Genomic DNA, 27750 nt, shown 5'->3' with positions numbered 1-27750 from the left:
CCGAACTCCCTAGTGAATTTCAGGGAAAGCAAATTTTAGAGGCAAAGTGAGGGAGAGAGTACAGAGTAAATTATCGTCTTGTGCATAATTCTCTGATTGGTTGATGATGTGGTAATAGGCGGGTGTCCTTTGGGATAACATCATCAATCCAGCTGACCTGGGGGCTACATGCTCTTGGTCATCATGCAGTCAGCATCTTTCATTTGGTAGGGACTTCAGTGTCTTGGGCTTCCCTGGTGGCTCAGTTGGTAAAGCATCTGCCTGCAATGCGGGAGACCTGGGTTCAATCCCTGTCGGGAAGATCCCCTGGAGAAGGAAATGGCAACCCACTCCAGTACACTTGCGTGGAAAATTCCATGGACAGTGGAGCCTTGTAGGCTACAGTCCATGGGGTCGCAAAGAGTTGGACATGACTGAGCAACTTCACTTCACTTTAGTGTCTGTAAAATATTTTGTTGTTGTTCAGTTGCTAAGTTATGTCTGTTTCTGTGGTCTCATGGACTGCTGGCAACCCACTCCAGTACACTTGCGTGGAAAATTCCATGGACAGTGGAACCTTGTAGGCTACAGTCCATGGGGTCGCAAAGAGTCGGACATGACTGAGCAACTTCACTTCACTTTAGTGTCTGTAAAATATTTTGTTGTTGTTCAGTTGCTAAGTTATGTCTGTTTTTGTGGTCTCATGGACTGCTGTTCACCAAGCTTCCTTGTCCTTCACTATCTCCTAGAGTTTGCTCAAATTTGTGTCCATTGAGTCACTGGATGGTGCCATCCAACCATCTAACCCTCTGTCCCTGCCCTTCTCCTCCTGCCCTCAGTCTTTCCCAGCATCAGGGTCTTTTTCCAATGAATTGGCTCTTCCCATTGGAGGTGGCCAAAGTATTGGAGCTTCAGCTTCAACATCAGTCCTTTCATTGAATATTCAGGGTTGATTTCCTTTAGGATTGACTGTTTTGATATCCTTGCTGTCCAAGAGACTCTCACACTAGACTCTCACCAAGAGACAGCACTACAGTTTGAAAATGTCATTTCTTTGGTACTCAGCCTTCTTTATGGACAAACTCTCACACCTGTATGTGACTACTGAAAAAACCATAGTTTTGACTCTACAGCTACTTGTCAGCAAAGTGATATATCTACTTTTCCATATGCTGTCTAGGTTTGTCATAGCTTTTCTTTTAAGGAGCAAGCATCTCTTAATTTCATGGCTGCAGACACTGTCCACAGTGATTTTAGAGCCCAAGAAAATAGACTGTCACTGTTTCCATTTTCCCTCCTCTATTTGCCATGAAGTGAGGGGACCAGATACCATGATCTTAGTTTTTTGAATGTTGAATTTTAAGCCAACTTTTCCACTTTCCTCTTTCACCTTCATCAAGGTTCTTTAGTTCCTCTTCACTTTCTGCATTAGGGTGGTGTTACCTGCATATCAGAGGTTGTGTGCATCAGACACTATGTTCTTCAGGAAGTAACTAAAGAATCTACTATATGGCTGATTTATTGCTTAAATTGTTATGAGTTCTCCTGGCCCAACTGCTATTTTGTTGTTGTTGCTACATATTCACATTATTTTAAACATTAATTCTTGAGCCAGCCTTTTGTAACTCAGGGCAGGCTTGGATCACTAAAGCTTTTCTATAAACATGAGACAGCCAGAAGACAGGGAGGTGGTGGGCAGGGTCTGTCCTGGGAAGCCCCCAAAAGGTCCTACTTGGTTACAGAAAAATTAGCTTTCATATCAGCAAGTATTCTTCCAAACTCTATATTTCTAAAAATTCTTATATTCTCATATTTCTTGAAGAAAAAAACTCCACCTTTCTCAAAAAACCTTCTCCTATAATTGAAAATATTTAAGACTATTGTTTCTATTTTTAGTTATTTACATTCTACTTAGAAACTCAACAGACTGCTTTGGGCTGAGTTATAATCTGCCATGACCCCTAGTGTAATAGATGCCACTACTTTATGAATGGAGAGCCAAGGGGCAATGCAAAAAAAGAAGAAGAAATTCCAGACTTCATATAAATAACTGGAAAAGTATACATAGTATACATAAATAACTGGAAAAGTATACATAGTAAGAACAAAATAATTGGATTTTAATATTTAATATTTAATTTAATATTTAATATTTAATTATATAAATTCTTCAACATAGGATACCATGGTTCTTTATGGGTTGCCTTGGATAATATCAATGATTTCACTGTAAACTTGATGATATACATCTAATCCAAACAAAAAGTCTACATGATTATAGTAAGAAATAGTTTTATGATAAATATGATTTGTGATTTCAGAAAGTAAAATTTTAACATCTTCAGGATCAGCCAACAAGTCATTTTCACCACTCCAAGTTGCAGTTGGCACATTCATGCTTGTCACATTGTACAATGGAGAAGTTGTCTAAATGCAAATAAGTAAAGGTAAGAGTTTTCACAGAGAATAATACATATAAAGTGTTATTTACTAATTCTTTAAGTTATAAAGTACAATTTAAAAATAAGCTTAATCTAAAATAATTGTTATTAAGTAAGCAATGAGTATGAAAGAATATTGTAATTTTTACTTATTAATTAAATTAAAATTAAAACTAGAGTTTGTTCTGATCCAGAGTATCAAATTTGTCTTGGCTTATATAACTGTCAATATCAGTTTAGTTCAGTTCAGTTGCTAAGTCATATATGACTCTTTGCAACCCCATGGACTGCAGCACGCCAGGTGTCCCTGTCCATCACCAACTTGAGTTTACTCAAACTTGTGTCCATTTGGATGTGGTGCCATCCAAACATCTCATCCTGTATCATCCTCTTCTCCTCCCTCCTTTAATCTTTCCCAGCATCAGGGTCTTTTCAAATGAGTCAGTATGTTTATTAGTAAATGATAAACATTGGCAGCCAAGTTCAATATTATTTTAATGAATTAGATCTGTATATCTTACTTCAAATATTTACACAAGCAAACTACATCAGGCATTGGAGCTTAGTGAAGGCAAAAAAGTATGGTGGAGAAGCATAAATTTTAAAGTAGATAGACTTGGGTTCTAGTATTTCAAGACATTTGTCATCATACTCAGAGAGTTTTTATCAGCTTCTCAGTAACTTCTACTTTTTCTAATTAGTATATGTGTTTATCTTATCTTCCCAAACACAACAGTCTTAGGGTCAAGAACAATGGTATGCTTGCTTTCTATTTCTTATTTAACCAAGCTCAGAGCTATGTACATTATAAATACAGTATTTTTCCTCTTGAGGCATGGTGAATTATTCTACTGCTTGTCAACTTCTCTAGACTTATCTAAGATATTTGTTGTTAAAACACGTAGAGAATATGGAAAAGCCACTTCGGTTGGAAATGAACATATGGATCCAAATCATGATGATCTTCATTTACTGGTCTTTCTCACTGTACTACTGTACTCTTGGGTTTCACAGATGAATCTTTAATAGCAAAAATTATTTCAATTGATCAGGGAGATAATTTTTAATTTATACATAATTATGTACCTGATTAAAATGAACCAAGTTCAGATCAGGACTGCCCCAGTCAAAAGCTTTCAAGTGACTAGAATTAAAAAGCTGAAAGAAAAATTTTAAAGTAAGACTATACTCATTTTTTGTTACAATGGCAGCTGATACAAGCTAGGTATGCATTGCACAAAAAGCCCCTTTGTACTACTAAGTCTATTAGTATATGTGTAGGTGGGCTTCTTTGTTCCTCTTGCTATGCACAGGGTAAGAAATGGAAGAGCTAGGAGGTGGGGGACAGGGAAATCTGCAGACAATAATTCTACCATCTTCATATAAATGCACATCTCCTGAAGGCTTTTTACCATATTAAAGGGGGTATATGTGTTTTGGGTAATATTAGGCCTCCCCAGAAATTCTCAGCTGTGTCTACAGAGGTCTAGGACTAAGTGTGCTAGGACTAAGATGACACTGCCCTAAAAATTATAGCTTCAAATAACAAAGGTCAAGAGCATGTCCCAGAAGCCACCCCTTTCTTTACCCCTTAACACTTGCAGCCTTACCACCAGCTTTGAACCTATTAGGTCTAATCTGATTTCGACCATTTTCCCCCTGATAATGTTTTCATTTCAAGAAGGTTAAGTTTCTCATATTACTCATCTTCTCTAGAATGATAAAATGTCTATGTCTCTATATATCCCATATTTTATCTCCTCCCAACACTCCCCAACTCTTAAAACTCTATCATCTGTTATACCATCATCAACCTGTATATTAAAACTCTTCTCTAATTCCTAATCTGATTTTCCCTGAGAATACTTCTTTCCCTGCAGTTCCAAAATCAGCCAAGTTTATTTATGACATTAACATTTGTAAGATTTTGGTCAATTCTTAGACATTTTTTTCCATCTTATCTATGAGTAGAATTTGATTAGCTATTTATCCCCTTATCCTTGAGATCTTTTCTTCACTTAACTTATAGAATAACATGATATCTTGATCTTCATTTTTTCTTTTTTTTTCCCCATTGTTTCACTCAGTGCTTCTTTTAAGCTTCCTTGGCAAATTTAGCTTCTCCTGCTGACCTCTTAATCTTTTCATGTCTCATCACTTAATCTTTACTCCTCTTTTCTTCTCTATTTATACTCAGTCTATTTGTCTTCTCATCCAGTCTCTTGGCTTTAAATGTTATTCATATTCAAAGTGTTTATCTTCTTTTATAAGTCTTTTCTAAATTCTAGACTCCTATCAGGCTCCTGCTTCAGTCAGTCTGAATCTTTGTGACCCTAAGAGCTGTAGCCTGCCAGGCTTCTCTGTCAATGGGATTCTCCAGGTAAGAATGCTGGAGCAGTTAGCGCTGCTCTCCTCCAGGGCATCTTCCCAACACAGGGATCAAACGCCTGTGGCATCTCCTGTGGCTCCTGCAATGCAGGTGAATTCTTTACCACTGAACCACCAGAAAGCCCTCTAGACTTCTATACACAACTTATTCAAAATCAAGAATTAAATGTCTAAAACAATATCTCCAAAACAGAACATCCTATCTTTCCTCGAAAGCCATTCCATCATCAAACTTCTCCCTCTCCTTAAAAATTAATTTTATCTTTTCATTACTTAGTCCAAAAACTTTGGATCATCCAAGATTCATTTCTCTTACTTCTCATAGAATCCATGATTAAATTTTAGAGGCCCCAGTTTTATGATGTACACATGCATATTCAGAATCTAACAATTTTTACCACCTCTACCAGGAACATATCAGAGCAAGCTATCATCAATTCTTTTTGCATTGCTGCAATAATCTCCTAACTTTCTCATTGCTTATACTCTTGCTTCACTATAATCTATTCAACATAGACGCTAAAAGCATTCTTTTAAAAGTGTTCAATTCAGTTGTTCAGTCGTGTCCAACGCTTTGCAACCCCTTGGACTGCAGCATGCCAGGTTTCCCTGTCCATCATGAATTCCTAGACCTTGTTCAAACTCATCCATCGAGTCGGTGATGCCAAAGAACCATCTCATCCTCTATTGTCCCCTTCTCCTTCTGCCTTAAATCTTTCCCAGCATCAGGGTCTTTTCAAATGAGTCAGTTCATTGCATCAGGAGGCCAAAGTACTGGAGCTTCAGCATCAGAATCAGTCCCTCCAATGAATATTTAGGACTGCTTTCCTTTAGGATTGACTGGTTTGATACTCTTCTGGTACAAGGGACTCTCAAGGCTTCACCAACACCACAATTCAAAAGCATCAACTCTTTCACACTCAGCTGTTTTTATGGTCAAACTCTCACATCCATACATAACTACACGAAAAACCATAGTTTTGACTATATTGACCTTTGTTGGTAAAGTGATATCTCTGCTTTTTAATATGCTGTCTAGGTTGGTCATAGCTTTTCTTCCAAGGAGCAAGTGTCTTTTAATCTCATGGCTTCAGTCACCATCTGCAGTGAATTTGGAGCCCAAGAAAATAAAATCTGTCATTGTTTCCCCATCTATTTGTCATGAAGTGATGGGACCAGATGCCATGATCTTTGTTTTTGAATGTTGCATTTTAAGCCAGCGTTTTCATCTGCTCTTTCATTTTCATTGAGAGGTTCGTTAGGTCCTCCTTGGTTTCTTCCATAAGGGTGGTGTCATCTGCATATCTGAGGTTATTGATATTTCTCCTGGCAATCTTGATTTCAGCCTGTGCTTCATCCAGCCTGGCATTTCATTTGATGCACTCTGCATATAAGTTAAATAAACAGGGTGACAATATACAACCTTGACATACTCCTTTCCCAATTTTGAACCAGTCCATTGTTACATGTCTGGCTCTAACTGTTGCTTCTTGACCTGAATACAGGTTTCTCAGGAGGCAGGTAAGGTGGTCTGGTATTCTCATCTCTTGAAGAATTTTCCAATTTGTTGTGATCCACACATCAAAGGCTTTGGCATAACGAATAAAGCAGATGTAGGTGGGGATTTTTTGGAACTCTTTAGCTTTTTCTGTGATGCAACGGATGTTGGCAATTTGATCTCTGGTTTCTCTGCCTTTTCTAAATCCAGCTTGAACATCTGAAGTTCTCAGTTCATGTACTTTGAAGCCTGGCATGGAGAATTTTGAGCATTACTTTGCTAGTGCATGAGATGAGTGTAGAGAAGGGCAGGGTGCAGTCCAAGGACACAGAAGCCCCAGCAGGATAGTAGGCACTGGAGCAGCGGCTGTGCAGTGCTGGAGTGACTTTGAGAAGATATCCGACATCCAAGGACAAAGGAGAAGCCCCAGCAAAACGGTAGGAGGGGAAAAATTGTGTTTAGAATCAAAGCCTATACCTACCAGACACAATCAGAGCTCAAACATAGCTTGTGTGCACCAGGACCCAGAGACACCACAGGGACTGAGACAGAACTGGGTTTGAGTGTCTCCTGCAGAAGTACGGGTCAGCAGTGGACTGCCGCAGGGGCAGGGGCTCTGGGTGCAGCAGGCCTGGGTATGGCATAAGCCCTCTTGGAGGAGGTCGCCATTAACCCCACCATAGAGCCACCAGAACTTACACAGGACTGGGGAAACAGACTCCGGGAGGGCACAAACAGAACCTTGTGTGCACCAGGACCCAGGAAAAAGGAGCAGTGACCCCACAAGAGACTGACCCAGACTTGCTCATGAGTGTCCAGGAGTCTAGTGGAGGTGTGGGTCCATGGTGGCATGCTGCAGGGTTGGGGGCACTGAGTCCAGCAGGGCTTGCATGGGATCTTTTGAAGGAGGTCGCCATTATCTTCATCACCTCCACCATAGTTTGGCCCCAGATAAATAAGAGGGAAGGAACACAGCCCCACCCTACAACAGAAAATTGGATTACAGATTTACTGAGCATGGGACTGCCTATCAGAACAAGACCCAGTTTCCCCCTCAGTCAGTCTCTCCCATCAGGAAGCTTCCATAAGCCTCTTATCCTTCTCCATCAGAGGGCAGAGACTGAAAACCACAATCACAGAAAACGAACCAATCTGATCATATGGACCACAGCCTTGTCTAATTCAATGAAGCTATGAGCCATGCTGTGTAGGGCCACCCAAGATGGACAGGTCATGGTGGAGTGTTCTGACAAAATGTGGTCCATGGGAGAAGAGAACGGCAAACCACTTCAGCATTCTTGCCTTGAGAACCCCATGAAACAGTATGAAAAGGCAAAAAGATAGAACACTGAAAGATGGACTCCCCAGGTTGGTAGGTGCCCAATATGCTACTGCAGATCAGTGGAGAAATAACTACAGAAAGAATAAAGAGACGAAACCAGAGCAACAACACCACCCAGTTGTGGATGTGACTGGTGATGGAAGTAAAGTCCGATGCTGTAAAAAGCAATACTGAATAGGAACCTGGAATGTTAGGTCCATGAACCAAGGCAAATTGGAAGTGGTCAAACAGGAAATGGAAAGAGTGAACATTGACATTTTAGGAATCAGTGAACTAAAATCGACCGAAATGGGTGAATTTAGCTCAGATGACCATTGTATCTACTACTGTGGGCAAGAATCCCTTAGAAGAAATGGAGTAGCCATCATAGTCAACCTAAGAGTCTGAAATGCAGTACTTGGATGCAATCTCAAAAATGACAGAATTATCTCTGTTCATTTCCAAGGCAAACCCTTCAATATCACAGTAATCCAAGTCTATACCCTGACCAGTAATGCTGAAAAAGCTGAAGTTGAACAGTTCTATGAAGACCTACGAGACTTTTTAGAACTAACATCCAAAAAAGATGTCATTATAGGGGACTGCAATACAAAAGAAGGAAGTCAAGAAATACCTGGAATAACAGGGAAATTTGGCCTTGAAGTACAGAATGATGTAGGGCAAAGACTAATAGAGTTGTGCCAAGAAAATGCACTGGTCATAGCAAACACCCTCTTCCAAAAACACAAGATGTCACCAGATGGTCAATACCAAAATCAGATTGATTATATTCTTTGCAGCCAAAGATGGAGAAGCTCTATACAGTCAGAAAAAACAAGACTGAGAGCTGACTGTGGCTCAGATCATGAACTCTTTATTGCCAAATTCAGACTTAAATTGAAGAAAGTAGGAAAAATCACTAGACCATTTAGGTATGACCTAAATCAAATCCCTTATGATTATACAGTGGAAGTGAGAAATAGATTCAAGGGATTAGATCTGATAGACAGAGTGCCTGAAGAACTATGGATGGAGGCTCATGACATTGTACAGGCAGAGATCAAGATCATCTCCAAGAAAAAGAAATGCAAAAAGTCAAAATGGTTGTCTGCAAAGGCTTTAAAAATAGCTCTGAAAAGAAGAGAAGTGAAAATCAAAGGAGAAAAGAGAAGATATACCCATTTGAATGTGGAGTTCTAAAAAATTGCAAGGAGAGATAAGAAAGTCTTCAGTGATCAATGCAAAGAAATAGAGGAAAACAATAGAATGGGAAAGACTATTTCTCTTCAAGAAAATTAGAGGTACCAAGGGAACATTTCATGCAAAGATGGGCACACTAAAGAACAGAAATTGTATGGACCTAACAGAAGCAGAAGATATTAAGAAGAGGTGGCAAGAATACACAGAAGAACTATACAAAAAAAATCTTCATGACCCAGATAATCATGATGGTGTGTTCATTACCTAGAATAAGACATCTTGGCATACCAAGTCACGTGGGCCCTAGTAAGCCCACTATGTTTTCTTTATGAACAAAGCTAATGGAGGTGATGGAATTCCAGTTGAGCTATTTCAAATCCTAAAAGATGATGCTGTGAAAGTGTTGCAGTCAATATGCCAGCAAATTAGGAAAACTCAGCAGTGGCCACAGGCCTGGAAAAGGTCAGTTTTCATTCCAATCCCAAAGAAAGGAAATGCCAAAGAACCCTCAAACTATGCATAATTGCACTCATCTCACACGTTAGCAAAGTAGTGCTCAAAATTCTCCAAGCCAGGCTTCAACAGTACTTGAACCATGAACTTCCGGATGTTCAAGCTGGATTTAGAAAAGGCAGAGGAACCAGAGATCAAATGGCCAACATTTGCTGGATCATTGAAAAAGCAAGAGAGTTACAAAAAAATATCTACTTCTGCTTTATTGACTATGTCAAAACCTTTGACTGTGTGGATCACCACAAACTGTAGAAAATTCTTCAAGAGATGGGAATACCAGATCACCTAACCTGCCTCCTGAGAAATCTGTATGCAGGTCCAGAAGCAACAGTTAGAACTGGACATGGAACAGACTGGTTCCAAATTGGGAAAGGAGTATGTCAAGGATGTATATTGTCACTGTGCTTATTTAACTTATATGCAGAGTACATCATGAGAAATGCTGGGCTGGATGAAGCATAAGCTGGAATCAAGATTTCTGGGAGAAATATCAGTAACCTCCAATGTGCAGGTGACACCACCCTCATTGCAGAAACTGAGGAGGAATTACAGAGCATCTTGATGAAAGTTGAAGAGGAGAGTGAAGAAGTTGGCTTAAAGCTCAACATTCAGAAAACTAAGATCTTGTCATCCAGTCCCATCACTTCATGGCAAATAGATGGGGAAACAAAGGAAACAGTGAGAGACTTTATTTTTTTTGGGGGGGGGGATCCCAAAATCATTGCAGATGGTGACTGGAATTAAAAGTCACTTGCTCCTTGGAAGAAAAGCTATGACCAACCTAGATGGCATATTAAAAAGCAGAGACATTACTTTGTCAACAAAGGTCCATCTAGTCAAAGCTGTGGTTTTTCCAGTAGTCACGTATGGATGTGAGAATTGGACTGTAAAGAAAGATGAACACCAAAGAATCGATGCTTTTGAACTGTGGTTTTGGAGAAGACTCTTGTGTGTCCCTTGAACTGCAAGGAGATCCAACCAGTCCATCCTAAAGGAAAATCAGTCCTGAATATTCATTGGAATGACTGATGCTGAAGCTGAAACTCCAATAGTTTGGCCACCTGATGCGAAGAACTGACTCATTTGAAAAGATCCTGATGCTGGGAAAGATTTAAGGTTGGCGGAGAAGGAGACAACAGAGGATGAGATGGTTGGGTGACATCACCAACTCAATGGACATGAGTTTGAGTAAATTCTGGGAGTTGGCGATTGACAGGGAGGCCTTACTTGCTTCAGTTCATGTGGTCACAGAGTTGGAGATGACTGAGTAACAGAACTGAACTGAACTGAGATGAGTGCAATTGTGTGGTAGTTTGAACATTCTTTGGCATTGCCTTTCTTTGTGATGGAATGAAAACTGACCTTTCCTAGTCCTGTGGTCACTGCTGAGTTTTCCAAATTTGCTGGCATATTGAGTGCAACACTTTTACAGCATCATCTTTTAGGATTTTAAATAGCTCAGCTGGAATTCCATTGCCTCCACTAGCTTTGTTTGTAGTGATGCTTCCTTAGGCCCACTTGACTTCACATTCCAGGAGTCTGGCTCTAGCTGAGTGATCACATCTTTGTGGTTATCTGGGTCATTAAGATCTCTTTTGTATAGTTCTGTGTATTCTTGCCACCACTTCTTAATGTCTTCTGCTTCTGTTAGGTCCATACCATTTCTGTCCTTTATTGTGTCCATCTTTTCACGAAATATTCCCTTCGTATCTCTAATTTTCTTGAAGAGATCTCTAGTCTTTCCCATTCTATTGTTTCCTCTATTTCTTTGCACTGATCACTTAGGAAGGCTTTCTTATCTTTCCTTGCTCTTCTTTGGAACTATGTATTCAGATGGGTATATCTTTCCTTTTCTCCTTTGCCTTTAGCTTCTTTTCTCAGCTATTCATAAGGCCTTCTTAGACAACCATTTTGCCTTTCTGCATTTCAGTGTAAATCATAGTAAGTCACTTCCCTTCTCAAAAACCTGCAGTGGCTAACCCACTTGATACAGAATGTCAAAGTCCTTACCAAGGCACAAAGGTTCTTTTCTGACTCCCTCTTACTTTTTTGCCCCTGTTTTTTACTATTCTCTTCTGGAATCACTCATGTTAGCCAGACTAGCCTTTTAGCTGTGCCTATCAGAAATGCTCCTGACTAACGGCTTTTCCACCTGTTAGTCTACCATCTGGATATTCTTTCTCCACATGTTCACACTGCTAACCTTCTCACTTCCTTTAAATCTTTTCAAATGTTACCATCTCACTGAGGCTCAATCTAACCTCCCTATTCAGGTAGACAACTGAATCCTGGCATACCTAATCTTTTCTCTCTGGTCCTCTCCTCCTATTTTTCATAGCTTCTGTCATCATCTACTATTTTAGCAATTTACTTATTTATTATGCTTGTTGTTTACTGTCTGTATATCTCATATTAGAATGTAGGTAATTTGCTAGGGATCACATTGAATCTGTAGATTGTACTTGGTAGTATAGTCATGTTCACAATATTGATTCTTCCTACCCAGGAACATGGAATATCTCTCCATCTGTTCATGTCATCTTTGATTTCTTTCATTAGTGTCTTATCAATACTAGTAACACTTTAAATGTATCTAGTGTTCATTAAATTTAAAGACACTCTCATAATCATTATCCTATTTAATTCTCATAGTTGTTAGGTCAGAGCATGATTATTAATTCTATTTTTAAAATTAAATAAACTGAATTCATAAAGATTTATCGATCTTATTTAATGTCTTACTGCCAGTAAGATTTAGAGAAAGAATTCAATATCTTGTATTTTGATCTCAAGCATATATATTCTTATGTTATCTTGGCTCTCAATATTAAGATGGCATTCATACTGAATTTTTCTTTATCAATATTCACTCAGCAAATATTCTTGAGTATCTACTATATGCCACAAACTTAGTTTTACAATAGTTAACTGAACAAAACTTGGTCATGGTCTTCATGGAGTTCACAATTTAACCAAGGAGAAAGTATAATCTAGTGAGAAATAGTAGGTATTGAGAGACCTGAGTTCTTGTCTTAGTTTTTTGTTTGTTTGTTTGTTTTGTTTTGTTTTTTAAGAAAAATTTTTAAATATATGGGCATATTAAATCATGAGCATAGCCAAGTTGATCCCTTGCCTACTGTTCTGAATGAACATTTTCTCATTTGTAAAATAGAAAATAACTGTACTCCTCTTATTGCCTAAACTGAGGATCTAATAGATTATATTATTAACATATATTATAAACTTTTAAGAATCATACATATTTTTAATAATTTCAATATATCCTTCTAAATTCATCATTCTATGGCAATGGCCAGATCCCTAGAATGGTGAGATAAACTGCAAGTAATTTAAACAAAATTTTACCAAAATGCACTTAAAAATGTATTTTAGTGTACCTGACACCAGTGGAGCATATTTTGAACAGATGTTCCTGCTGGGTTTTGTGACATGTACACATCCACACGACTCTGAGGGTTTAAAACATTATTTTTACTCTTCCAACCAGAAAAAACAATCTTTGATAATTATTAAACTAAAAAATTTCAAGGAAATTTAATTTATAATAAATAATGTTAATAAAACAAAATTATATTTAAATTAAATATATAAATGTACTTATTGAATGTAAATTTTGCATTAATGTAGAAGATATTATTGAATTTCTAAGTTCTGAGGCCCATCACCCATGCTGAAAACAATCAAAAGTAATGTAACACACACTTTTTGAAAGCACTAAAGAACTGAAAAGATAGAAAGAAATTACCAGGGCAAATGAAAGAGAAAAGACAGTGAATTTCAAAAGAAAAGCAATGTACTAAAGTCACTTAAGTTTATCTGCCAATCCTAGAAAATTTAAAGTTTCATTTTAAGAAATCAGTTCAGTTTAGTTGCTCAGTCTTGTCCCCCTGGACTGCGGCATGCCAGGCTTTCCTGTCCTAGAGAAGGGAACTGCAGACCACTTTGGTATTCTTGCCATGAAAACCCCATGAACAGTATGAAAAGGCAAAAAGATAACTAGTTAAGGAGAGCAAAAATCAGCCCAGGACTTTTTGAGGACAGTGGGAAGGTTTAAACAGAAATTCTTTCCATAATAAACTGAGGCCCCAAAGTTCAACTCAAAGTAAAGCTTAATCAGGAATACAGCTGTGCTCATGGCAATCTGTAACCTAGTTTTGCATTGCCTACATACTCCCCGGGAACCTCAATCAGTGAATAAGATATATAAGGTCAATGTAATTCCTACTAAAATCTCAATAAATTATTTTTACGATACTGACAAACTGCTTCCAAAGTTTATATAGAGAGACAAAAGATCCCAAATAGCCAACACAATTATTAAAGGGAGGACTACAAGACATAACCTCAAGACATTATTAATATAAAGCTATAGTAGTCAAGACAGTGTAGTATTGGTGAAAGAGTAGAGAGATAGATAAATAGGGCAGAATACAGAGCCCAGAAATAGACCTTTAGAAACATAGTTAACTGATCTCTGACAAAAAAACAAAGGCAATGTAATAGGAAAATGATAATCTTTTCAATAAATGGTGTTGCAACAAATGGATATCACATGGGGGAAAAAAAAGAATCTAGACACAGACCTTCACAAAAACTGACTCAAAACAGATCATAGGTCTAAATGGGAAATGCTAAACTACAAAACTTCTAAATGATAACACAGGAAAAAATCTAGACAATCTTGAGTGTGGCAATGACTTTTCAGATATAGTACCAAAGGCACAATCCATGAAAGATATAATCAATAAGCTGAATTACAAGAACTGGACAAAGTCAAAATTCTGGGTTATTTGATGACATATCCAAATTACATTGATGAGAGTTTTTGCTACCTGATCTTCCTTGCATGATAACTTCCTTTCAGTTTGTTGAGTGACATTGGCCTGATTCTAGACACTGCCTATCTGCAAACTGCAAGATTCTCTTCTGGTTTTTCATATTGCCTACAGGAAAGAAATTTCAAGTCAGATCCTAATTTTCCTATCAGTCTTGACAGGATCAAGAGGACTGAATCAAAAAAAAAAAAAAAGGAGTGAATCAAACTGAACTATCACTCTTACTGTTCCCATATACACTGTGTGTGAATTTTTTCACTTCAAACTTTCCCAATCCTAGACAACTTAGTACACAATTAATTGCAATTGATGACACTGTCAACTTTTGTCCCAGAAAGGAGACTCACAAATTTAAAGGCTAAGAAGTTAGAATATAAGCTTTCCTAATAGTCCACCTACAAAAGAGTTCTCAAAGACACCATAATTATAATAAAGATGTCAATAGCCAAAAACACAACCCAAGACATAGAATAACTAAAAAAGGTAAGCAGAAATAAAGATTATATTTATGATGTTTCTAGACATTCTATGGTAGATATATAACACTAGATAGAAGAATATGAGAGGCCTTTTTAAAAAGGTAATCTTCCATGACAGAAAATTGTGCTTTTCATATCTTTGGGGAAAAGGGAGAGAATGGAGTTCTTTTCTTGTATTATGAAGAATATTAGTGTTTTTTTCAAATATCTGTAATTGTCTGAGACTTGCAATAAGACCTTCTTGAGGTTAAAAAAAAATCAACATATATCCTTGTGGTAAGAAAATGTGCTTAGAAATTAAAAGAACACCTATTTTCCTATGAACTGATATATTGGTTCTCATTAAGAACTTTCTTAAAAGGCCCAGGTGCAAGAATCAATAAACTAGTCCAAATGCCACAAACAACTGCTTTTTCCAAATCTGGGTTTTTTAATTTAATGTGCTGATAAAACCTTGCATGTTTAAGAGAATTTATATACAATCAATACAGATTGCCTTCTAATAGTAGCTTGAATACCAAAAGAGTTTCCCACTCCAGGAATTTTGATGAATGCCGAAAGCATATAAGTTAATTGCCAGGCACCCTAATTATGGAAAAATCAAGGAAGTGGAAAAGTATTAGGAATCAGGATATAAGAGGAGGAGTTATGTAAGACAGTGAACGGAAGACAACCTAAATATGTGAAATCCCAGACAACTAACATGTAACTGCAAAGACTAATAAAGATATAGCTGTAGCTAGTCTCTGTTCTTTACAGAGATCAAGACAAATATGGAAGTAAAAAAATCCCAGCATGCTAATACAAATTAGTTTCTTAATGTTGGTACAGCCACAAAATTAGAAAGGCTAAGAATCTAACTACAAGAATAAATGGATAAAACATAAAATGATACACAAAGCATAGAATAAGCACTATTAAAAGCTGCTTTCTAAAAATTGGCAAAATATATTTTAAATACAACTTGTTCTCACCGTATTTAAGTTCTTTAGGTCATATCCAGTTATCATAAACAAGATATCACGGCAAATCTTTTCAATAATCTTCAGTGGACACAGCTTTGAACCAACAAATCTTTTAAAGGAGGTATTAGGTAAGAACTCTTTGCTGCCAGAAAAAAACTGCAAAATAAATTTACTCTATTCATGTTTGGAAGACTAAAACAATTTAATCAAAAGTTGATTTGGTGAGTTCACTACATTTACAACCAAATACATTAGTTTAAAACATTTAAATTAAGGATGAAATTTGACAGCAATATAAAGAGATGATTTGATTAGTGAAATTCTTACACAATGAGTCATCCAAAAGTATCAAAGTAAAGTCTTATACCTGTGTAGAAACAAAAGCAAGAATCCAGTGTAAACGAAGCCAAAAAATTCAAATCATACATGTGGCTGTGCAAACATAGCCAAGACCTTTTATTTTGAAAGCAGAGAATCATTATCATTTTGGGTTGTCAACTACAAAAAGGGAAGAAATAACATACCTTGATCAGTGACTTCCAGTTGTATGCCATTTTAATTAAAGGGCTTTTTGAGTATTTAATGGAAAAAACTGGGGCTAAGGCAAAAAATACTTTGATTCTTTCAGCTATCTTTGGTATTGTGGAAAATGTTATGAAGGCTGAAAGAAAATAAGATATAAATGAACTATTCTTAGTCAATTACTATCATGTAAGAAATGACAATGGTGAGTAAGTTCAATAATTAATTTACTAATTCATTTCTTATCTATCAAACATTTATTGACTACACATACTGAGACATGCATATTGATCACAACATAATGCTGATTATTAGGATCTAAAACAAATGTGTAGATCATAAATGAGTTTAATTCAGCAATAAATCACTTTTATAACACCATAGTTGAAAATCAGAAATATTTACTATTATACATTAGTATAACTGGCAATGGTGAAAATGATGAAAGTGAATTTTTCAGATAGATAAATCTACTTTAGGTGAGAAATTCAATAAATATAAAATTGTTTTAATATTTACTTTTAATTAAAAATGTCTTAGCCTTCTTGAACAGAGGCTACTAAACACTATATTTTATTGATAATTCAGAGTAATTTATATGACAAATAGAATTTTTTCCTTTTTTGATAACTTATCAAGCTATCTAACTGCATACCCCCTCTATTTTTATTGGTTCTTTTTTCCCTGGGTTCTGAGAAGTCAAAGAAGCAAAGAGTTATATATCATATCAAACTGCAAGTTGATAAGCTCTGGCACATCACTCATTTTTTTTATTTGGTTATTTCCTAGGATTCTTGGTTCCATACTGAACAGTTGATGAAAATTTGGACTAAAATTCACACATGGTTAATAAATATCAGAGAAAAGGTCTATGAGAAATGGAAAGAGATTGTTATTCGACGTAATTTTTCTGGTAGAAAGTGGATGATTCCTATAAGAAATACTTATACTCTTCAGTCTAGATAATACTCTTATAGTCTAGATGATAATGATGATGACTAATACAGTCTAGATGATACTCTACAGTCTAGAAAAAACTCATTTAATACTGGGTTCTATTATAAAGTAGACTTTTCTGCTTCCAAAGTAGAAAGATTAAGTTTTATGGTACCAAGAAAGAGAATTACATTAAGTCTTAGGGAATATTTTTCTGAAAGTAAAATTGATACACATTAGGTAGAAGAGTTAAGTATTATAAAGGGATGAAAGTTCTTTTCTAGTCATCTTTAAATATAGGAAGGATTTCTTCATCTCTGTTCATTTCTTAAGTTTAATATGTCCTAAATGTAAAAACCCAAGCACCCTTTTAAAACTTCTTACTCATAAATCCCTATGCTTGATTTTTAAAAGAAAAATAATTATACAATTTCTATTTGTGGAATAAATGACAGCTATGACTTAACTGTGATATTTAGATGGATATCCAGCTTTTATACATTGCAAACAAACAAAACCTTGTTTTTACAGTCAATTCTTTGTGACTAGAGAATATTATATAGAATTAAAACAGGATATAACCTTCCAGGGCACTGCTCTGTGATATATGTCTCACAGTTCTGCTTTGGTTCACTTACAGGTCTAGAAGCTGACCTATATCCTTAAGAATATATCTACAAACTTTGAAAGTGTAATAAAGTAATAGCAGCAATGATCTTTCTTGCCATACCAATGGTAGTGCCTTGGGAATGCCCTACATAAAATATTTGCTCTTGTTGGGTTTGCTTCACAATGAAATCAATGGAGGCTGGAAGGTCATATTTAGCCATCTCATCAAAGCTACAAAAGAAAAAAGAAAATAAAAATGTATATTCTACTAATGTTATGTTAACATTTGAAGATAATGATTAGGTAAATATATTTAAAGCATTTTTCAACTCTCCTTGGGTACTATCAATAAGTTAGATAGTATAATTATCTATTGACTAGAGACTTCTGTGAGAACACAAAGTTAAGGAAATAAAATAGCCACAAGAGTTTTATAAAGAAGGTGATTGTATGTTCTAAGAACAGTGAAGTAGACTACATATACAGGTGACAGAGTGAAAAAATACAGTAGGGTAGTCAGTAAAGCTTACTGCTTAAAAATGAGATATAAGCTCAAAATCAAACAAGTACTCTTTAACTTTCCAGGTAAAATTTATATAAATTTTAATATATTGAGAGCCCTGAGTTGAGAAAAAAAGACTTATGTTTCATTTCATTTCATTCAAAAAGAAGGAAACAGTCCAATACACTTATACAATAAAATATTACTCAGTTTTTTCTGTACCTGAAAGCCCAGAATTCTTTGGAATTTGTTTTTAGGTACAAGTGTTTTCTAGACCAGGTAGTCCCTCTGCTGTTCCCCATCCACACATCATAACCAGCATCTGCCAGAAGGAAGCCTAGGCTGTTATTAGGAAGATTGGAAATCCAGCTGCTGGCAGATGTGAGCAAACCATGTTGCAAGTATACAACAAGTCTCTGAACTGGAAAAAAATGTAGAAAATTTCTTTTAAAATATTGTAGTGTCTACATGAGTATCTCACCTCAAATTTAATCTTATAGGATAAAGATTTTTAAAATTGCTAAATTGGGTAGGTTTTTCACCTTTTAATCCCATTTTATGTCAGAGTTGTTCACTAATGAATTTCTTTCATATGACCAAGTGGGCAATTAGGTCATGTCACATACTTAAACACGGGCTTCCCAAGTGCCACTAGTGGTAAAGAACTGGCCTGAGAATGCAGGAGAAATAAGAGATGCAGGTTTGATCCCTGGGTCCAGGAGGTCTCCTTGAGGAGGGCATGGCAACCCACTCCAGTATTCTTGCCTGGAGAATCCCCATGGACAGAAGAGCCAGGCTACAGTCCATAGGGTTGCAAAGAGTCAGACATGACTGAAGCTACTTAGCCCACACATACTTAAACATACAAATTTTTAAGGATATAGAATATTCAAATATCTCTTAGTAACTTGGACTCATTTAAGTAACATGTTCAGTTCAGTTCAGTCGCTCAGTCATGTCTGACTCTTTGCGACCCCATGGACTGCAGCACACCAGGCCTCCCTGTGCATCACCAACTCCTGGAGCCTACTCAAACTCATGTCCATTGAGTCGGTGATGCCATCCAAACATCTCATCCTCTGTCGTCCCCTTCTCCTCCTGCCCTCAATCTTTCCCAGCATCAGGGTCTTTTCAAATGAATCAGCTATTCGCATCAGGTGGCCAAAGTACTGGAGTTTCAGCTTCAACATCAGTCCTTCCAATGAACACAGGACTGATCTTTAGGAGGGACTGGTTGAATCTCCTTGCAGTCCAAGGGACTCTCAAGAGTCTCTTCTCCAACACCATAGTTCAAAAGCATCAATTTTTTGGTGCTCAGCTTTCTTCGTCATCCAACTCTCACATCCATGCGTGACTACTGGAAAAACCATAGCTTTGACTAGACAGACATTTGTTGGCAAAGTAATTTCTCTGCTTTTTAATATGCTGTCTAGGTTGGTCATAACTTTCCTTCCAAGGAGTAAGCGTCTTTTAATTTCATGTCTGCAATCACCATCTGCAGTGATTTTGGAGCCCAGAAAAATAAAGTCAGCCACTGTTTCCACTGTTTCCCCATCTATTTGCCGTGAAGTGATGGGACCAGATGCCATGATCTTAATTTTCTGAATGTTGAGCTTTAAGCCAACTTTTTCACTCTCCTCTTTTACTTTCATCAAGAGGCTCTTTAGTTCTTCACTTTCTGACATAAGGGTAGTATCATCTGCATATTTGAGGTTACTGATATTTCTCCTGTCAATCTTGATTCCAGCTTGTGCTTCAACCAGTCCAGGGTTTCTCATGATGTACTCTGCATGTAAGTTAAATAAGCAGAGTGACAATATACAGCCTTGATGTACTCCTTTCCTATTTGGAACCAGTTTATTGTTCCATGTCTAGTTCTAACTATTGCTTCCAGACCTGCATACAGATTTTTCAAGAGGCAGGTCAGGTGGTCTGGTATTCCCATCTCTTGAAGAATTTTCCACAGTTTATTGTTATCCACACAGTTAAAGTTTTTGGCATAGCTGATAAAGCAGAAGTAGATGTTTTTCTGGAACTCTCTTGCATTTTCAGTAATCCAGCGGATGTTGGCAATTTGATCTCTGGCTCCTCTGCCTTTTCTAAGACCAGTTTGAACATCTGGAAGTTCACAGTTGATGTATTGCTGAAGCTTGGCTTGGAGAATTTTGAGCATTACTTTGCTAGTGTGTGAGAAGAGTGCAATTGTGCAGTAGTTTGAGCATTCTTTGGCATTGCCTTTCTTTAGGATTGGAGTGAAAATTGACCATTTCCAGTCCTGTGGCCACTGCTGAGTTTTCCAAATTTGCTGGCATATTAAGTGCAACACTTCCACAGCATTATCTTTTAGGATTTGAAATAGCTCAACTGGAATTCCATCACCTCCACTAGCTTTGTTCATAGAGATGCTTCCTAAGGTCCACTTGACTTTGCATTCCAGGATGTCTGGCTCCAGGTGAGTGATCACACCATGGTGATTATCTGGGTCAAGAAGATCTTCTTTATACAGTTCTTCTGTATATTCTTGCCACCTCTTCTTTAAATAGCATGTTACATAAGATATATTTTATATGATTACCCCACCTTTCTCACTTCATAAAATAATTTTATACTCACATTTTCACAGATATATTTAATACAGATTTTATCACTAGAACCATTGCTTTAATCATCAGTGTTCCCAGAGCTCTAATTTATACTTCCAAGGTTTTCGAGAGGCAACACCTTTGAATAACATAATGTCTGCTCACTGGTAACTTTGCTTTAAGCCCCAAATTGCCCTTCACATAATCCATATCATTATCATCATTACTGATTGCAAGGCATTGTAGTTGGAGTACTGAAAGAACCTTGTATATTATAGCACTTCAATGGCTAAAATATTACATTTCCTGTGATGATACAGAAAAGTGATGAATGGTTTGTACATGCTCTCTGACAGTGCAGACAAACCCTAGATCCAGAATAACTGGCCTTGATCAAAATAGAGAGGTAGGGCTGCTGATATATAAATCTTTATTGGGAAAAAGATATTTGGTATTCAGATGATACACATAGGCATCTTTTGTTACTCCCATGCCTTGTTTTAACTGTAAATGTGCAAGTATGGCAACTATGACATATTAGGGACATAGTAGCCCTTAGGGATAAAGGCCTGGTTTATCAAATAAGGAAAGACAGCCAAGAGGAAGAGGAATTTACAGTGGGTAGTGGAGGGAGGAATGTATAAATACCAGATATGGCATTAGGATCAAATGTAATAGCAGATGAAATACACTACAATACTGTAAAGTAATTAGCCTCCAACTAATAAAAATAAATGGAAAAAAATGTAATACCAGATGAAATAAACTTATTGTGAAAAACAAGTGGATCCGAGCAGTGCAAGATTTCCCTGCTAAGCAGCTGAATCATTCTTCCAGCTATTGTTGACTGGTGCTTTTGAAGGGTTCACTATTGCCCCTTTCTCTGTGGAACTGTCCCCAGGCTAAGGGGAATTTCCTCAGCCAGACTTTATTTCTTTCTATAGATGCCCTTCAGGCAGTGACTAACTGATATAAGAATGCAAAAAAGCTAGCTCCCTAACTTCAAGATGGGACCCAGTCTGCAGTGCAATTCAGGGATCCATAAACTCCTCTGAGACAACATTGTATTAGCTGAGTCTCATCCTTCTTTAGCACCTTCCCCTGCCTTCCCCTCTTGTCCACATTATCTTCTCATGAAAGTATTCCAATCAATAAATTACATGCACCTATATTCTTGTCTCAGGGCTGCTTCTAGAGAACTCTAAGGTACTTACTATATTTTAAAATTATCTTTAAGTCTTTTATTAGAAAAATTGAGTCAAACCCTGAGGAATGATTACAATAATTATGTCAAAATTCTCTGCCTAGTAGATGTGACCTCTATAAGGATCAAAAATTATATTGGTAGAGCCTGCTCAAAATTAATGAATTTTCTCTGAAATGTACCATAATGTTCAAAATGAGAACTTGACAGGGTGTCCTAAAATATGAGAAACAATTTTTTCAAGGACAAAACCTAAGGAGAAAAGACAAATTCTCTGTTTTTCTTTTTTTTTTTTTTTGCAACAGTTAGACAAATAAGAAAAGTAGTTGGTTACATATTGTGCTAGAAGTGATACATCTAGAATTATTAATATGACCCTAGTGACAAATTCTAGTGCGTTTTTCAGCGTCTCATTCTGCTGACAGTAGTGTGCGTAGTACTTGGAGTAAAGAGCCATGAGACTGCTACCAAACTTATCAAACTTATCTCTTTGCTATTACTAGAGGAGAGATTCACAGGCACAAAGAAAGAAATTTTTGCCAACCATACTTCAAAGCTACAGAATAAAGCTACTGTGTTTCAGAGCATTTCTAACCCCTCATTAATCAAAGAAAATTCTAGGTAATCAACATGGATGAGTATGGTGATCCACAAAGAAAACTTGGGAGGAGCAATGTGTGTTCCACCTTACTTTAAAACCACTCTGAACAGGAAGCTAAAGGAGGGTCAGATTCTCTTCCTGGGGCATATAGAGATATGCAGGAGAAGTTAACTGTTCACTTAATCTTTAAACCCTTTTCTTGTCCTAAACACACTGAGAAGAAATGAAGTTAAGAGCTTCAGATAATCACCAGTTTATCTTGAACTGAGCTTTACCTGAATTGTTTTCACTGTTTGTCTTCCCATAGGGAATTCTATAAAGGCTAAGGATATAACCATCTTCAGTTGTAATATCATACTCTTCATCTGGGTAGCCCCAGTAGGAAATAATTTGACTCTAGATAAGGAAAAAGCAAACCTTTTAGAATAAGACTGTTAGTGAATTAACGTAACCTAATTAAATCTAACCTAATCCCATGGACAGAGGAGCCTGGAGGGCTATAATCCTTGGGATCACAAAGAGTAGGACATGACTGACTAACACACACAAACACACATTAATGTAATAATGAATCTTTGTATTCTCAATCTTAAGCTTATGCATTTTTTATTTTCACTAATTCACTGATTAATTCAGTAATAAATATTTATAGAACATCTACTAAGCATCAGTCTTATATACCAGGGGTTCATAGATAAATAAAACAACAACAACAAAAAATTAAAACCCCTGCATTCAAGGAGATATCTCAAGAACTAACCTATTATTTTTTTTCTGACTACTAATTATAGTTTTACCTACATACCAATATACAATTTTAAAATATGTTTACCCACAAGTGTTTGTTTGCCTATATATATAGCTAAGAATATATACATATGTGGAATTTGTTATGTAAATGCATATATAGAATAGAGAAATGATATGTTTATGCATATTTTCATTTCAGACACAGAATAAAGCAGAAAGGGAAACTGTAAGCTATAGGAAAGCAGATGAGGAATATTAGTTGACCCGTATTCAAAATACATGAATGCAGAGATATAAACTGACTGTAGATCTATTCAAATAAGACCCCTCAAAACTGAAGAGTAACATTCCCTGTTATTTTATCAGCTTAGCATTTATGTCCTAGCAACTTACAATATTCATACTTGCTTCAGGGTTCACAGATCTTTGTTTTCTAAAGGCACCATGAGTAGTTCCAAGAATTAGGATGAAAGACATCACCTTGAAAAGGTACCACATTTGGAATCTACATGTAAAAAGAGATTTTAATAATATTAAAATTGCAGCAATTAATACTATTTGACTGCTTAAATAATTCTGTGAGGTAGGGAATATTACCATTTTCAGATGACAAAACAGAGGCTCTGAAAAATTAAATAAACCTGTCTAAGGATATACAATGTATAACTGGCAATCACGGTTGAGATTCAGGCCTGCTTAACTCCAAAATCCATGCTTTTCCAACTACTCTATTCAGTAGCACAAATTCCCTCTTTAAAGTCTTCTTAATAGTACTGCTTAGTTCAGTTTTAAGAGTTTTACTATATACTGCAGGTTAACTAATATAATTGATATTACTGATATAATAATACTCTTACCAGACTATTATTTATTTAAAGTATGTTTAAAGGTTTTTGGGTTTGGGAGAGGGAAAGGGGACTCATGTGAAGATTAGAAAGCTTGTATAGCTTACATTCAGCCTCTCAGGGTTTGGATTTTATTTTGTTTACAGAAATATGACTTTGAGTTTGAGTAACCAAATTCTGGAAAGCCAGACACATAAATCATTTCATGAAAACTGAGAAACCAGGGAATCACAGAGGTCACCATCCAGATTTTCTCCCCAGACCTTGATTTACCAATTTCATGAGCCTTGTAAAATGAGCCAGACACTGTACCTGAAAGGATATGTGAAATTATATATTTATAAAACTCCCAACTACACAACTTGTAAACTGTGTGACTTAAAGCAAGTTACTCACCCTCTCTGAGCATGTTTTCCTACTTAAAAAGTGTAAATAATGCCTACTTCTCAGGTTTGTTATAAAACTTAAATTTGATAAATGTGACATGATGCTTTTTTTTTTTTTTTTTAATTTTCTTGGGCTCCAAAATTATTTGGAGATTTGCAGATGGTGACTGCAGCCATGAAATTAAAAGACGGTTTCTCCTTGGAAGAAAAGCTACTACCAGCCTAGATAGCATGTTAAAAAGCATGCTATTTTACTTTGTCAACAAAGGTTCATTTAGTTAAAGCTATGGTTTTTTCCAGTAGTCAAGTATGGATGTGAGATTTGGACCATAAAGAAAGCTTTTGAACTGTACTGTTGGAGAAGACTCTCAAGAGTCCCTTGGATTGCAAGGAGATCAAACCAGTCAATCCTAAAGGAAATCAGTCCTAATTATTGATTGGAAGGACTGATGCTAAAACTGAAGCTCCAGTACTTTGGCTACCTGATGTGAAGAACTGATTCACTGGAAAAGACCCTGATGCTGGCAAAGATTGAAGGAAGGAGGAGAAGGGGAAGACAGAGGATGAGATGGTTGGATGGCATCACTGATGGGATGGACATGAGTTTAAGCAAGCTCTGGGAGTTGGTTATGGACAGGAAAGCCTGGCGTGCTGCAGTCCATGGGGCCACAAAGAGTTGGACAAGACTGAGCAACTGAACTGTAATATAATACTAGTCATATAACTAACATTTAATACATATTAGACCACCTTAAGAGAACAAATAAAACACTAGAAATTCAGGAAAATAATTTGCATGCAAACAATTGCTATATCTTATATATATGTTATGCATTGGAGAAGGAAAAGGCAACCCACTCCAGTAGAACACTGGCGAATCCCAGGGATGGGGGAGCCTGGTGGGCTGACGTCTATGGGGTCGCACAGCGTCGGACACGACTGAAGTGACTTAGCCGCAGCATATATATGTTAAGTTAATCTCCAGTGCAACATTTAATAACTTGGTACAAATTAGGTGGATATGTAATTGAAACTGTATTTACTACTTAAAGTTTCTTTTAATTTAAAGCTTTGATTTATGGAGACTGAACATCTCACCTTTGGTCCAGAGGTTTGCATTATATTTGGTATAGTATCTGTGCTTTTCACTGAAGACAGAAAGCAAATTTTAGAACAGTATTACCAAATTTCTTACCAAAGAGAGAGAAACCTGCTAATTTAAGTGCATAAGAAAAAAAGTTATAACACTTGTGGTCACAACAGTGTTATACAAAGTGTTATGTAAACAGTATTATGTAAAATGGCAACAACAACAAAAAATTCAAAGACTATTTTGTTGACACTGATAAATTCTGAGTTGCTTTTCATCTCAAATTGAATTTGATATTGATGTTACTAAGTTAACATGAGTTTTCAAATATACTTTGGACCTATGCAATTTTTATACTGGTATTCTGCTTAAAAGTTAAATCAATCCATCTAAAAATATTGGAAATAATTTTGTCAAAGTAGATGAAAATATATAAGAAAAATTACTTATCAATAATCAATTCAGTTACTGAGATTTTAAAATATATTCAGAGCAATTTGGGTACTTGAAACTACTCTTTTAAGTATAAATTTTATGGAATCTAAACACATTAAGTGTCTGATAAAAAATTTAGCTCTCAAATTGAAATTTTTTAGGAGTAAAAGACATACCAATTTTTAAAGGCTTAGTATGAAGGAGTTTTAAAATATATCAATGATTTTTTTAAATGCTGATGTTTTAAAATGATCATTTGAATACAGTGGACCACTATTTATTAAATTTATACAGATACCATAGAGCTAGATGTTGTTACTAAAATATCACTTTACCTGTAAAACATAGTATCTAATCTAGTAATTACTATTACCTCAACTTTAGTCATTAACCATAATTTTTCATCTCTGTTGGCTGGTTGGAGAAATACTATGTCATGAACTGGTGCTTTGCTTAGTGTAGGGGCAAACTTTTAAAAGATGATTTTAAAGATGGAAGCATGACAGAAAATTGAGCTTTGTGCAAGAGTAATAAATATCTTACATAATGATTTTTAAAGATTATCACACAGTTAGCAAAAGCACTTAAACAAAATTAAACCAAAGAGCTGCATTATTAACAGCACCCATCTGTAACTAAATATAATTTTCTAAAAGTTGATTTGAGGATCAATTTTCTTCAGTTTCTGCCATTAAAATCATTAGTTTGACTTTAGATACAACCCACAACAATAAAAAACATTATGCCATACCTTTTTGCTCTTCTTGATTTTAGGTGCCTAATATATGTGTCTTCAAAGTAGTCAATCACATATTGTGCTCCTTTTGGCAAAGGTTGCTAAATATAATCATAGATAAAGTGAAAAAATTAAAAAATGAGAACATTTAATTTCAGTGCAAAATCAAACCTGGCATTATATAAATTGGCAACAGAAACTACAAAAACATTTTGAAAGAACACTGTTGATACTAATAAATGCTAAGTAGCTTTTCAAGTCACTTTCCCATATGCTACTCTAAATACATTCACAAAAATATCCACAGAGTTAGTGGTAGTTTCCCACTAGTGCAGTTTTTTTTTTTTAATCAGAATTATTAAGACATAATTCTAACTCCCTTAAAGTGTTAAAATAGATTTCTGTTCTTCTGACTGGCAGTCACTGTAATAACAGTAATGAGTAGTAAACACGCAGTCTATGAATGGTGTAAAGCAGTTCAAATATAGAAGCGACTGTCATATCACTATTGTTGGGTTTTGAAGATTTCTCCCTATGGAAAACATAAACAAGTGCTCATTTCTTTTCCTAACACATATGATAGAAAGAAAAACATTGAAGTTTGGCTTAGATTATTTAAAAATATATGTTGTAAACTCAAGAAAATCAAAAAACTTTTAAGAAGTACAAAGAGTAAGTCAATAAAGAAGGTAAAACGGGTTAATAATAAATGCTCAGTTAGACCTTAAGAAGTAAAAGATTTTCAAAAAAATAAATAAAGACAAATAAACACAGTAGTAACCTGGTAGATTTTAACCAACAACATAATAATCATTTGTGAAAGTGTAAGTGACAGCTCTCAGTCATGTCCAACTCTTTTCGACCCCATGGACTCGTCCACAGAATTCTCTAGGCCAGAATACTGGAGTGGGT

At 36.2% G+C, this 27750-nt stretch overlaps 1 protein-coding gene across 1 annotated transcript; it reads right to left on the bottom strand.

Annotated features, from left to right (window-relative positions):
* Positions 1–2172: 2172 nt before the first annotated feature.
* Positions 2173–26895, bottom strand: LIPJ (lipase family member J). The gene is made up of 10 exons (XM_043924763.1): positions 26854–26895; positions 23740–23851; positions 22872–22992; positions 18432–18630; positions 17829–17938; positions 16165–16301; positions 15650–15796; positions 12739–12810; positions 3507–3578; positions 2173–2406 (listed from the first exon to the last, which is right to left on the bottom strand). The coding sequence occupies exons 2-10, from the start codon at positions 23842–23844 to the stop codon at positions 2173–2175; spliced, it is 1197 nt and encodes a 398-aa protein (XP_043780698.1). The 5' UTR covers positions 23845–23851; positions 26854–26895.
* Positions 26896–27750: the final 855 nt, after the last annotated feature.

This window comes from Cervus elaphus, chromosome 15 (assembly GCF_910594005.1).
Source record: "Cervus elaphus chromosome 15, mCerEla1.1, whole genome shotgun sequence".
In the NCBI taxonomy this organism is placed as follows: Eukaryota; Metazoa; Chordata; class Mammalia; order Artiodactyla; family Cervidae; genus Cervus; species Cervus elaphus.
Note: the sequence above shows the minus strand (reverse complement) of the source record. Positions and strands in the feature narration are given on the sequence as shown.